The 13640-nt window shown below is 46.6% G+C and overlaps 2 protein-coding genes across 2 annotated transcripts in view; one reads left to right on the plus strand and one right to left on the minus strand.

Annotated features, from left to right (window-relative positions):
- The window catches only part of TXLNA (taxilin alpha), a 172430-nt gene extending 165676 nt beyond the window's left edge, over positions 1 to 6754 (minus strand). The window contains exon 1 of the mRNA XM_069622489.1: positions 6620 to 6754. The gene's annotated coding sequence lies outside the window, so the exon portion shown is untranslated. The remainder of the gene's footprint in view (positions 1 to 6619) is intronic.
- Positions 6755 to 7356: 602 nt separating this feature from the next.
- NECTIN3 (nectin cell adhesion molecule 3) lies at positions 7357 to 10740 on the plus strand. Its single transcript, XM_069622490.1, has one exon. It carries the CDS (start codon positions 8091 to 8093, stop codon positions 10230 to 10232), a length of 2142 nt encoding a protein of 713 aa, XP_069478591.1. The 5' UTR covers positions 7357 to 8090; the 3' UTR covers positions 10233 to 10740.
- The last annotated feature ends 2900 nt before the right edge of the window (positions 10741 to 13640 follow it).

Raw genomic sequence — 13640 nt, forward strand, 5'->3', positions numbered from 1 at the left:
CACGAGCACTGCACAATGGCTAGCCTCACCGCAAATAGAAAAGGGAGGGAAGATGGAGCGGTACACTTTTTCCTGTTCTGGCTCTAAAGAACCGAAACCTCTTGCTTGCCACTATACATCCCGGACACAATCTTTTTGCCCCTAGAAAAAAAGTTGAAGATACATTTACTTGCACCCATGAACTAAGCTTGAGGTAATTCCCTCACAACTGGCAATTTATGCTCAAACTACCCAAGCTACAGATTGCGTTTAACATGCACGCAGTGCAAAACCACAAGTACACCCAATCTCCCACAGCAATCCCCAGCACCAATTACCCATCCAACCTCACTCACTCTCAATCATGGTTTTCTCCAATGTGCTATTGTTAAACAGTGAGAGCACCAATTTTAAACTATGCAGTGGGTATTCTCCTAAACATACTTTTGCAATTTGTTTCTGAATGATGCCAGTCTCGGCGTTCAGACTTGGATAACAGAGCGGGTAGTTTTAGGAGGAAGAGGTTGGTGCCTGTGTGGCCACAACAGTAAATATCGTCAGCATAGAAAGAAAAATAGTGCACATAACTCGGGGTTCACTCCAACTGTGAAAAGGGAAGGGGGGGGGTTAACCGCTGGAAAGCAGGAAACCTCTGTGGGGGAAATTCAGTGATGGATTGCATTACGCCAGCGCCTAATGCTGGCACAGAGCCGGGGAAAAAGCTGGAACAGACTAAAAACTCATCCAACCATAAACCGGAAAAAAGCAAGCGAGATCTTCAAGACTCATGTAGTGTGGCCAACATTATTGGCAGAAGGGCACTAAACAACACCACTTTAAACCTTCCTATGCAGCAGAAGATATAGAGGTACCAGATCTATAGCAACAAACGCACGAGTACCTAGGTCAGTTGTATTGTGGCATTAAGCTCCTGTTCCAAGGGCTGGAGCGGGAGGGTAATGGCCCGGCAGCCTAAGTTAACAGCCTGAGCAAAGGGAGGGCCATTAACAAGGGCTCTGAGCCATTACCCCTGTTCCTGCACTTGGAACGGGGGCTTAAGGCCTTAGCACCCCAGGCTACCAAAGCGGCAACCCGGGGGTGCTAAAAACAAAAGTAGCTTCAGTCATTGAACGGGACGCATGTCCCATTCAATGACTGAAAATACTGTCTAAAGATGGCCACCATGGATAGGGAGGACGGGGCTCCATACAGAGCCCCTCTTCCCCTTCCATAACGGCCGTCCGGAGAAGAGCGGAAGGTGCGGCTGCGGCGCCGAGTGCCACCGCATCGAGAAATAAGGTAAGTGGGGAGGGGAATTTAAAAAAGATAATAAGGCAAGGCATAAATTAGTTTCCAAAAAATGATTAGCACAGTTTGCCATTTAAAATGTTCTTGATTAGCAAACACACCCATTTGATTAGCAATGTTGTACTAATTTATTTAATGTCACCAGACGTTATTTGCATCAAAAACATAAATCAAGCATCAGTACAGCATTTTTGTCTACCGCTGAAGTAAGATATTAGTGAGACAAATCAGACTTTGCAAATTCTTTAAATTCCATTAGACCTACAGGTTAAATAATTTAGTTTACCGACTCAACCTAAAATAAATGTATTAGACCCATAGCAAAGGATGACAACAAATTTAAATTTGCTTTCTGTAACCGACTTTATGTTTGGCACACTGCTCGCAGCTATGCCAGTGACACTTATTACTGCAAAAAAGTTAATGTTACATAAAAGTTTCAAACATCCTCTGCAAATAGTACTCGCTTTTAATTCAATCTACTGGACTATGCGAGTGGGCCAGTGGACATTGTGAGCTGTGGCTGCCTGTAAAACGTAAAAGGTCCGCTGCAAGAATGGGCACAAATAAAATAGATATGATAAAAAAGGCTCTCTCCCGCAGGTGCTAAAATATAATGCGATCATAATCATAGAGCAAAGTGAGCTCTAGAGGCTAACTTCAGTGTGTGGTAGTGCAGTAGATGTGTCGATGTACAGTCTGGATGGAACCATTGATCATTCATTTGCGTAAACATCTAGTTAGCCTTGTGTATTCATTATGTAAGAGGAAAGAAAGTAAGAGACTAAGCAGAGTAGATAGCATAGCAGACAGACTGGTCAAACTAGGTGGAATATTGTGGTTTGCTGCCATCTCACTTTTAGGGTAATTGGTATACAACCACTCATCCATTGAGAACCAGTAGCACAGATGAATGCAACCAGCAGGCCACAGAACTAGATTTGCCATTAAAAGCAGATTGCCATCAAGTGTTCACTCATCAATATGATGCATCTTCCCCAACAAAAAAAAAATCTAGTTGACACAATCGGATACACTAACCTAAACTTTACTGTAAACCATGGTGACTATACAGAGGCAGTACAGTAATTCTGCATTATGCAACAACTTGAATGGAATTGCATAACTGTTTTAATAAAGCTACACATGCTGGTCTTTGCCAATGAGGATGTATTGGTATTTAATTGTTTGAAAAAGAAACAAAATCTTGCTTAGCACTCCCACAGAGCCCTTTGGCACTTAACAGTGAAGGAGATGATTACTGCTGCACTCTCTCCATTAGCCCCTTTGAACTTGCAACGAACCGAGAAGAGGGTGGCAAGAGCCTTGAGAGCCAGAGAGGAATACAGGGTCAGCAGTGCTTTCATTGAACAAGGTAACTTAAAACAGCTAACTTTGACAAGTGTCAATTTAATTAGCAAATTTACAGAATTGCATAGCAAATTGCTATGCAACACTGTTTATGTTATGCCTTGTAAGGAGGCGGAGAGATGGCGGCAGTGGGAGCCAGTCATCAGGTGGGATGGAACGCAGGCTTTCACCGGCGGTTCATGCCTGCGTTCCTAGCCACCCCTTGCCTTGGTGCGAATGAAAACGACATCAGTAGTAATTGTGAGGCTGCCGCTGATGAGGTAGGCTTCATGCCCGGATTTATCAACCCGAAGACAGAGTCGCTTTCTGACTCTGAAGACAGAAGACAATGCTTGGGAGGGTATCAAACATCTCCGTGCCATAGTGGGGAGGGGCTTTCAGGTCAAGCAGAGCTATGCGAGTGTAATACTACTTGCGAACCCGTGCCTTTCGGTATCCCAGTGTCTGTTGCATTTCTGCAAACAGACCTTAGCCGGACTGCACTTTCTTCACTGTTTTTCCGCAGTAGGTTCTCTTCAGCAAGATTTACTTTAATGGATTTGTAATGCGCAAGCCATGGACCCGTAGGCATCAGGGCACAGACAAACAAAAAAGACATTAAATAGAGCTGGCCTGTTAGATTTTCCTCCTGAGCCAAAAAGCCTAGGACTCTTCCCATTGACAGAGCCATTAGGTACGGCTGTATTTACTTTCTTTTGGCTTGCAATTTGCATTTTTATCTCAGCAATGTCATGTGATAGGCGAACCACCAGTAGGTGTTGCCCCTCCAGATCCTTTACCGTTAACAGCGATTCACTCACTGGCTAGGAAGCACAGTACAGCCGGCCACCATACACACTGGGGAACTCTGCGTGGCATATATGCGATCCAAAGAAGCACACTCGTCCAATGAGTCAGGATTGTCACTCTGGTCCAAACCAATCTCCAGATAACAAGGGGGGTCCTGGGAGACTCTCTGCCAGACACGAGTCCTGGTTACAAGAGCCTTACCCACAGTCTTTAGCTCACCAACTTTCACAGAGAAGAAATATCCCAAACATCAGTCTTTGTCCTGCCCTGGGGCAGTCCAGCACCGAAATGCTAGGCAATTCTCCTCTGAACAAGAGTACCAACAGCAACTCCAGACACGTGTTTCGGTCTGGTTGAACCTCCTCAGTAGGGTGTAGCTGTGCCTCTCTAAAAATAGTGAGCAAGGGTCCACGTCTTGATTCCCCTTGTAACTTAGGGTGAAACCCCATAACAAGGGGGGTCCTGGGAGACTCTCTGCCACACATGAGTCATGGTTACAAGAGCCTTACCCAGAGTCTCCTTACAGACTTGTGTAACTCAGCATCTGTTGGAGGCTCACAGGAGCCTATAACATTGATCACCGGCTGCCTACTGTCACAAATGCCACGTCTGCCGTGGGGATCTCTCTGGGCTGTCCATTATATTGTCATTGACAGTTCTGCCGTATCTCGCAGCCCCTAACCCCGTGCCCCCGGTAATGCTCAGCCCATGAGAGTGTTTCCTCAGACCCCCCCCAGCTTCGTTGGATCGAATATTGAAGAAGTATTTAAATCAGAAACCGCATATTATTTGCTGTTTCAGTGTCATTGACCATAACAGTTTGTACTTCTACGGGGGAGGGAGCACTCACCATTGTGATTTGCATTGGGCTAAGCAGTGATGTTTCCTGTAGTCTCAGCTGCTGGAGTGTCCGTTGACTTCCACGCAGCACGGATTTCATAATAGAGCCGGACGGCAAGACGGCGCCTCGTCTGCAGCTCGTCCAAACTATGTCTCAACTCCTGCTGCCAACTCAACTGCCAGGGCTACGCCCCTTATGTAGGATGGTGCATTTCCTTAAAGGAGCAAAAGGAGCAGCTTACCAATAGCACAGTCACTGAATTTGCAGGAGACAGAAGAGCAGAGATTTCTCCAACAACCTCTCTGTCTCCATTCCTGCTGCCAACTCATGCACAATATTGATGTTTCATAATATGCCAACTTGATTACAAGGCGAACCTTCGCTTTGGTTCTTTTAGCTGCACCAAGCATTGACTTATCAAGTGTTGGAAATCGGAATATCCTAAATGACAACTGCTACATGAAAACTAACTGGTTACACCCAACAGTTCTAAAGCAGAAATCCTTTTCCATAGCCAACCACCTCTTCCTCTAACTGTTCACTGACACAAGAACTAGGGCAACGCCCCATAGAAGTCTGAGCCATAGGATTCCTTGACAATAGCAGGCACACAAAGCACTCAACGCTGGACTGCCTCCCACTTTCACCCATAAACTGCAAGAAGTCCAAAACCGCACTACCAAATCAGTCTTCAGATTAATTACAGAGGAACACATGACACACGATCTAAAGTCTTGACACTTCTGTCCCACAAGAGAACAAACGCAATTCGAAATCCTATGCTGTACCTACAAAATACTATATGGCACATCCCGCCATTTACTGAAAAGCTAATTATCTGCCTACCTCCATGCTTGCAATCTCAGATCACCTTCACTCAACTGGACTTCCTGTCAGTCTTTTCACTGATCTTGTCTTGGTGCATGTGCCGCCTCAAGAATGTAGATCTTCCCTCTGAGACCGCTCGCCTGATAACCCAAGACTCACCTGAAAAGACCTTGGTTGAAACTCTGAAATACTCAGCTGGTTCCTAGGGCTTGGTAATCTGCAATATTTGCTTATCCATCTTCTTGTCAATCGCCAAGAAACTGCCTCTACAGCGTGCGTGGCACTATATAAAAACTAGAAACAAACAGAAACAACAACTAGCTACTGTCATGGGAAAGTTAGACTAGAGGCACGGCATGTCCATGTTCCCAAAAGATGGACTCAGTGCTTACTGGGCAATGCTGGCTATCCAGGAACAGCTTTTGGCTCAAGTCAGCTGGCAACATATCAGATCAGCCAGGAGGGAATGTCCATGTTCCTAGATAATGGACGCTGTGCTTACTGGGCAATGCTGGCTATCCAGAAACTGCTTTTAGCTCCAGTCACCTGGCAACATATCAGATCAGCCAAGAGGGCATGTCCATGTTACCAGAAAATTGACTTGGTGCTTACCGGACAATGCTGGATATCCAGGAGCTGCTTTTAGCTCCAGTCACCTGGCAACATATCAGATCAGCCAAGAGGGAATGTCCATGTTTGCAGGCGATGGACTCTGTGCTTACTGGGCAATTCTGGCTATCCGGAAACTGCTTTTAGCTCCAGTCACCTGGCAACATTTAAAATCAGCCAAGAGGGAATGTCCATGTTCCCAGAAGATGGACTCAGTGCTTACTGGGGCATGTTGGCTATCCAGGAGCTGTTTTTAGCTCCAGTCACCTGGCAACATATCAGATCAGGCAAGAGGGAGTATTGGAGATGTAAAATGGGAGAATGTCAGTGCTCTCTAAACTTTTCATGCAGAGCCATCTCATCCCGCCCCCTGGAGTACATATATAGTTAATGGAGTAATTGCCAGAAAAATGTATGTTTTCTGAGCTGTCATAGTACTCACTTTACATGACCCCTTAACCCCCCCCCCCCCCCCCCCACCACGGGCATCTGGGCAGGGGCACAGCTCCACACTTTGAAGATGAGAACATAACAAATCTAGCGAAAAGGAGTGATATTTAAGTCTTTAAGAAAATTGGGAGTCTCCCTCCTGAATTGGGATAGTTGGCATGTCACTCAAGGGGAGGCCTGGGGGTGCCACTGTGAGGTGTGGGGGCTTTTTAGGGGGGCAGCAACACAGCTGACCTGCGAGGGGCCTGGAGGGGGAATCGAGGGAGCAATGTCTCCCCGTTGTAGAGAGGGATGGCATGGAAGTGGAGTGGCCTCCCCTTTGGGATGGGATGGGACAGGAGCGGGGGGGGGGGGGGAATATCGGTCGTAGGGGGCTAATACGAAGGTTTTTCGCGGAAGGACAGTGGGCCTCAATTCCCCAGGTGCACATCCCTTGGCACGAACCTTGCCTGACTTCGGGACCGCTTCCTCCCGACTCTTCCTGCCAATGCTACACCGGCAACACCGAACGGAAACCCAAGGCCCCGAAGCGCCCAAAGCCAGACAGCACATCCAGCCAATCAGCGCACGCCGTCCAGGACAGGCGACCAATCCGCCACGGGACAGAGCGGAGGCGCGGAGCCCGGCGGGAGATGCAGTCCCCTCCCCACTCAGAGCGCGGGAGCGAGGCCGCCAAGCCACCCACAAGGAAAACTATATCTCCCGGCATTCCAAAGGCGGGCCGCTCGTCCAGGAGACGCTGTATAGGAATGTAGGCTCAGGAATGGAAATAAAAGGCAAACTATGAAAAAGAAATAGAGAAGGGACTGCCAGCTACACTTTCACCAGCGGTACATCGTGGCACGCGCCTCCGCCGTACGCCACGTTGAAAGGGGAGCACGAGCGCACTGTGAACCGTTGGCCCTTGAAACAAAACAAAAACCGCTCTAGGAATTAAAATATAGCACAAAAACAAACGATACGGGCAATATTTTTTCGAGTACATTCATTATTAAATGTTTCGAAAAATGCAGCAATTTAATGATGTAGTATTTTTATACAAAAATGAAAACTATTAACTTATGGTACTATTTCAAAAAGGTGTGTAGACTGCAAAAATGTTTCACTGAGAATGTTTTGGTAGGAGTGCATTTCTAGAGGGTCCCCTGTTGGCTGCTCAGGAGCGTGTTTCCGTTCCAAGATGGCGGCCGTCGGCACTTCCGGTGAGGGCGTCTCCTAGCAGCAGCAGCAGTAGGCCCCGTGCCAGGCCAGGCTCTCAGCAGTCTCTGCCCGGCGCCTGGGGGGACGAGTGAGCCCTGACAGCGGAGACAACTCCCTCCCTCCGGGCTGGGTGTCCCTCGGGGTGCCGGAGCTGGCAGCGGAGCGCAAGAGCTACTCCACCGCGGGGTGGGCCTCTAGACCGGGGTCCCCTGGGTTACTGAAGGGGCCGGGGGATGAGTGAGCACTCCACAGCGGCTTTCTCTGGGCTCTTATGATGCGTGCTTGGGGGTGACAGTAACTGCTTCAGTGGGGGTTTAGTAACTTCTTACGGGTGATTACAGATTACTTTTTTTGTGTGCTGGAGACTGGAGGGCAATGCTTGTTGGGGGTGTAAGTCACAGCTTCTCAATGGGGCAGTAATTACTTAATAAGACTTGGAGCTTTTGGGGCAGGTGGCTTTTGGGGGGGGGGGGTTATGACTTAGTTGGGTGCCTAGTAAAGCCTCTAGGAAGGACAGAGTGAGTACTTTGAGGGTGAGGGGCGTGACTATTACAGGGACCTTGTGGGGGAGGGAGTCAGCTCCGGCACCCTGTATACAAGTCCACTACTCTGAAAAAGTGCCCCACCATTCTAGCCAAGAGGTGGTGACGAAGTGGCCCTTGGAAGTACCACACCACACGCCATGCCACTCCTCGTAGCCATGTAAGAAGTAGGCATGAGTGCCTGGCGAAACCCCCATGAGGAGCTGCAGACCAATGTGAGATGCAGAGACGACACCGGCGCCTCGCAGCAGTCGCTTTTAATGGACTCCAGCAGCAGCCATTTGGGGATCAATGTTTCTGCAAGAGAGGGTTGCTCAAAGCTTGCCACAAAAAATTCAAGCATGGCCCCAGGGGCGGACAAAGTACAGATGGTGAAGAAGGTAAGACGCAAAGAGCCTTCCACCAATCCTCAGTACTTCCTAAGGGACTCCAGCGTGGCTAAGGTGATGGATGGCATGATGATGGCCAACTTGACAAACCTCAAAGACCAGCCTACCCACCCACATCACAGAGAGAGAGACTGGGTCCACATGATGAGCAGTGTATGCCCATGTAGCATTGCACAAAGCAGCAAACTGGACATTCACAGAAGGCAAGCACTGAAACAGTCTTGTGATGCTACTGCTCAGGCAACGATAAAGGCACTAAGAAAAGACCCTTCAACCCACCCACAGCATGTCCTGAGCAGTCCTGCGACAAAGAAAGTGTTACTGAAGGGACGTGGAGTAAATCCCACCATTGCCAACCAACGGCAAGCTAAGCATCCGCTTCCTGTGTCATTGCTGGCAATGACATTGCTGCTCTACAAAGTTTGTGGTGCGTTGGGGGGACGCATCGTGGTTGACTCTCATGTTACAGCCGTGTGGGGGAAAAATGCCACACTGAGGTGCATCTTTGAAGACCGAGAGAACATAACACAGATCTCTTGGGAAAAGATTTCTACAAGTGCACTGACTGTCGCTGTTCATCACCCAGTCTACGGGATCTCTATCCCCGGAGGATACAAAGGAAGAGCTGCTTTTAAAAGCCAATCTCTTCACGACGCAACGCTTGTCATAAGCAATATTGGGTTTTCTGATGCGGGACACTACATCTGCAAAGCAGCTACTTTTCCACTTGGAAATGCACAGGAAAAAATAAAAGTCGATGTAATAGTGGAACCCACTGTGAGTATAAGAAAAGGATCAACTCCTCTCATAGATGAAGGGAATATGACTGTAGCAGCCACCTGTACAGCTGCCAATGGGAAACCCGCTGCTATTGTTGGTTGGGAAGGTGGTCTGGGCCAAGCAGAATTGACAAACTCTTCTTCTCATAACAACACTGTGACAGTTGTGAGCCAGTACAAAATGATCCCAACTAGGTTTGCCCAGGGTAGGACCATTACCTGTGTGGTCAACCATCCAGCTTTTGAAAAAGAGGTCCGGTACCCTTACATTTTAGACATTAAGTACGCACCTGAAGTGTCAGTGACTGGGCATGATGAAAAATGGTACGTTGGGGGTGAGAATTTACAGCTACGTTGTAATGCCGATGCTAATCCACCACCATCTGAATTTGCCTGGAGCAGGTTGGATGGGGAATGGCCTGACGGTTTACTACCCCTAAACAATACGTTGCTCTTCAACGGGTTGCTAACTTATAACCACTCTGGAGTCTATGTCTGTAAAGTAACAAATGCACTTGGTGAAAGAAGTGGTCAGAAGAGTATCCGGATATTTGACCCTCCAACAACACCCACTGCAGCACCCACAGTGCCCAGACTTCAAGAAACGACTGCCACCATTGCCTCAACGTTATCCAAGAAAGGCTTTTTCCCAGCTTCAACCATGGAAGTGCGCTATGGGGACAATCTGGGCACTGTCATCGGCAGCACAGTGGGTGGAGCCCTCTTGGTGGTCCTCTTAATAGTGGTGGCTGGAGTTCTTTGCTATCGGAGAAGACAAACCTTCCGGGGCGATTATTTCACAAAGAACTACATCCCACCATCTGGCATGCAGAAGGAGTCCCAACTGGATGTTCTGCAGACTGGCAATATGGATCCCTACCCAGAGACCTTGGCAAAAGAACATCCAATGAACAATCTCATCATGAACGAGCGCATGGGTAGCCTTCAAAAACCAAACTGGAACAGTGTTGACACGTACAACAGCAGGTACCAAGAACAGTTTGCCCGTCCACAGGGGTATTTTGAAGGCATTAAGCCACCCGTTGCCTCTAAGCCCTCTCACGATGGCGCTTATGACGACAACGATGAGGACTTTGTCTCGCATTTCGATGGTTCCGTCATTTCTCGAAAGGAGTGGTACGTGTAAAAGCAGCTGATTAAAGACTCAAATGTGCCTACAGTTTCATGCACACTTATTCATTAGAAAATGTGCTTAGTATTCCTAGTGTATTTGAGTGCAGAATTCTTTTAAAGTTTGAGTTGCAACCAAATTTGGATAATACAATGTGAATTATTTTTTTTATATATATATATTTTGGCAGAATAGAATGTTATTGGTACAACTCTGCAAATTTTTTCGCACATGATTTGAATGTAGTGTGATTGGTGTCTGATGGCATCTAGCTTAGAGAGCTATAATTAATGGTGTGTGCCCAGTTTAATTCTACTCTCGGCACACCTAAAAAATGCAGTGTTTGAAAATGCACACTGGATGTATAAAAGAAAAGGTTGCCTGGGGCTCCAGTTTCAAGTTGCACATTCATGGCCAGGTCTTGAGTAATCTGCTCGGAAACAAAAGTAGCATTGAATAACACAAAGTATAATACAACGTTTTAAAAAATAAATAAAATAGTCAATTTTGTTGTGTTCCGAAACTTGTCGACGTTTATTTGTTATAGCCCAATTGTAATTCATTTTTGTCTTCTCTGGTAAACTGGAATGTTTGCTCACGTTCCTTATGTAGGAATGGTAAAAACGGCCATAAATCATAGTGCTCTGTAGCTATCGTAGCCATTGGGATTGGAAACCCTGAAGGCTACGTACACGCTTGTGCCCCTTGGCTTTAACAAACTAGTTTCAAGTTTTAGGGAGCAAAATAGGAATCTTATTTGGTTATTCATCTAACTATGAAAATAAGTTGTTTATTGTTCTAATCAGAGGTGGGGGAGTTTATAATAATGTCCATTCCTTTCTGTGAACCATGCCCACGTTTTTGTGGGGTCTTGTACAGAGACTGTTATGCTTACCGACTGTTCCGCCAGCGTATATTGGGCTTGCCTTTGGCTGATGGTGAAACAAAGCACTGGCTGGTTCCTAACTAGTACATCAGAGAGGAATAAAAGGCAGTTGTACAGTAGTTCCATGACAACACTTCAGATACTGAGAGTACCTTCTTTAGGTGGGATTGCATGCTATCTGGCGATTGGATTGAGACGGCTGGCTTTTGGACGCAAGGTTTTCCTCTCTCGGAAGGCATTGGGAGTAGTGATATAGGACGTTAGCAGGTGCTTGGCTTGAGTGAGGGGTTCATGGTGTCCTGAGTTAGTAGGGCAGCAGGTTTGGTATTGAAGATGCTGCGAGTGTAGCGCTTTATCAGTGAATCCAGCAGTTTAGGGGATTGTTTACTTCTGTGGCACAGTATCCCATGTTCCTGTTGTGCTTTCTGTTTAGATGAAGTGTCACGATCTGTAGGGTGTGATGGATTGGGTTTTTGGGGTGTGGGAGGTGTGAGTGACACATTGTATGCAGTGTATTGGTTTGGGATCTGCATTTGTACAGCTCTTTGAATTTTATTGCAGGTCGGGCAGCCATTGGGGTGAATTATTTGATTTTGAAGAGCATTCATGCAGTTCACATTGTGGGTGGGGATTTCATTGATTTTGGGATTTATGTTTGAGGTTTATTCAGGGTATGGTATGTTTTGTTGGTTGCTCATCTTGTGATTTACACTATGATTGGGGCCCCCTCAAAGTGTGGCGAGTGGAGGGGGATTCTTCAGTTCGTATGAGTTTTCTTGGGATTTTGGTGGGGGTGCTTTAATTTAGAAGAGCAGGCCCCAGGTGCAGGTAGAATTTCCTTGATTTAGAAGAATAGTCCTGGGGACGTGGGTGGGGAATGAATTGATTCAAAATAACATGGTTTGGGATGTGTGTAGGATTTCCTTGATTTAGAAGAACGGGCATGTCTGGGGAATGCTATGATTTAGAAGAACAGTCCAAGGGATGTGAATGGGGAATGCCTTGATTTAGAATAACATGCCGTAGGAGGTGGGTGGGGATTGCTATGATTTAGAAAAACAGTCCAAGGGATGTGAATGGGGAATGCCTTGATTTAGAATAACATGCCGTAGGAAGTGGGTGGGGAATGCTATGATTTAGAAAGAACTGACCATGGGACGTGAATGGGGGATGTCTTGATTTAGAAGAACATGCCTTGGGGAGTGGGTGGGGAATGCTTTGATTTAGAATAACATGCCTGGGTGGTGTGGTGAATCGGAAGAACGGGGATGCTTTAACATCATGGTTCACAATATTTTTATTAAAGTAAAATAAGACTTGACTTAGCTTTCCCTATCTGTATGCGTAATCCCTGCCTATTTTCTAACTCAATTGTGAATGTCAAAAAGGAACACGGTCTGATGTCCAAAAACTAGTCTATCTGAATCTACCCCTATATAAACTGAATGACTCCCTTCTCCTGAGGATACATCGGAGTACCAGTTTGTAAGTTTCTTCAACCATAGGCAATCTTTAAATAGTGTCTGGATATCTCTTGTAACAGTCTTTGTCATTCTTCCAGCGCAGATTATAATTTTCCCTTCTCTTTGATAACCTTTCTGGTTTCTTTATGCCAGAAAAACCTTTCTGTAGTGGCCAATTGTGGCTAGATTTGCTTTGGTTTGTTTGCTTTTTATTTAGCTTCACTTGTCTGCTTTCTATAAACTGGGATTCATCGTACACGCTCCTTTTCATATTCTCTTGGTCTTGTAGGGGTTAACTTGTGACTCTCCCCCTTTCCCAGGATATTATTGTCCGTACAGCTTATCCTCTTCTCTTATAGCTCCTTTCCTCAAAGGGGGACTTTTTTTGTCATATTTTATACTGAGACAAGTTATTTGCTCAGTATTTTGCTCCTTTCTTGTCAGCTCGTTATCCCTGTTACCTCTTATTGGTAGGGAAAGCATTTCCAGGGGCCGTTTTCCTTCTGGACTTCTTCTCAAGTAACCTGCAGTTGTAATTTTCCCCTGCAGAGTTCTGCTTCTCTTTTGGCTCTTGACCCGCTCTTCGATGCCCTTGTCCGTTGACAAGGATGTGGACACGCCATGTCCTTGCAGGGTGGTATTGGCGATGTTAGAGGGGCCTACATAACACTCCTGGATTTCCATGGTCAATCCACCCCCTCTGTTCGGGCTCCTGCCCCAGGGGCTTCTTGGTCTGTTGGCGCTTTGCCTATGCCTCTCTTTCTTTTCGCGGCGCCTCTCTCTCGCTCTATGGGCGAGTTTCAAGCTTGCGGGCTTGTCGACTTGTGCTGACTCTGCCCCTCTCTCAGGCATCTAAAGTGTCCAGTATTTAATCTCTGTGTCGTAGTACATGAGACATTGGGACTTAAAGGAACATGCTGCTTTCCAGTAAGATTTTGGCCTCTAGTTTTTTCGTCCCAGTCATGATTTTTATAAGCCTCTGATGTTATGGAATATGCCATGTAAGCAATAAGGTGGATGTCTCTAAGGAGTTCCTCACAGGAATCCTTGTCCCCAAAGGGAGAATCTCTCACT

Source organism: Ambystoma mexicanum, chromosome 11 (assembly GCF_040938575.1).
Source record: "Ambystoma mexicanum isolate Mex_15411 chromosome 11, UKY_AmexF1_1, whole genome shotgun sequence".
NCBI classification, from domain to species: domain Eukaryota; kingdom Metazoa; phylum Chordata; class Amphibia; order Caudata; family Ambystomatidae; genus Ambystoma; species Ambystoma mexicanum.

Bases quoted from the DNA above. Each gene is read 5' to 3' on its own strand.
- NECTIN3 (XM_069622490.1), top strand. From the start codon at position 8,091: ATGAGTGCCTGGCGAAACCCCCATGAGGAGCTGCAGACCAATGTGAGA.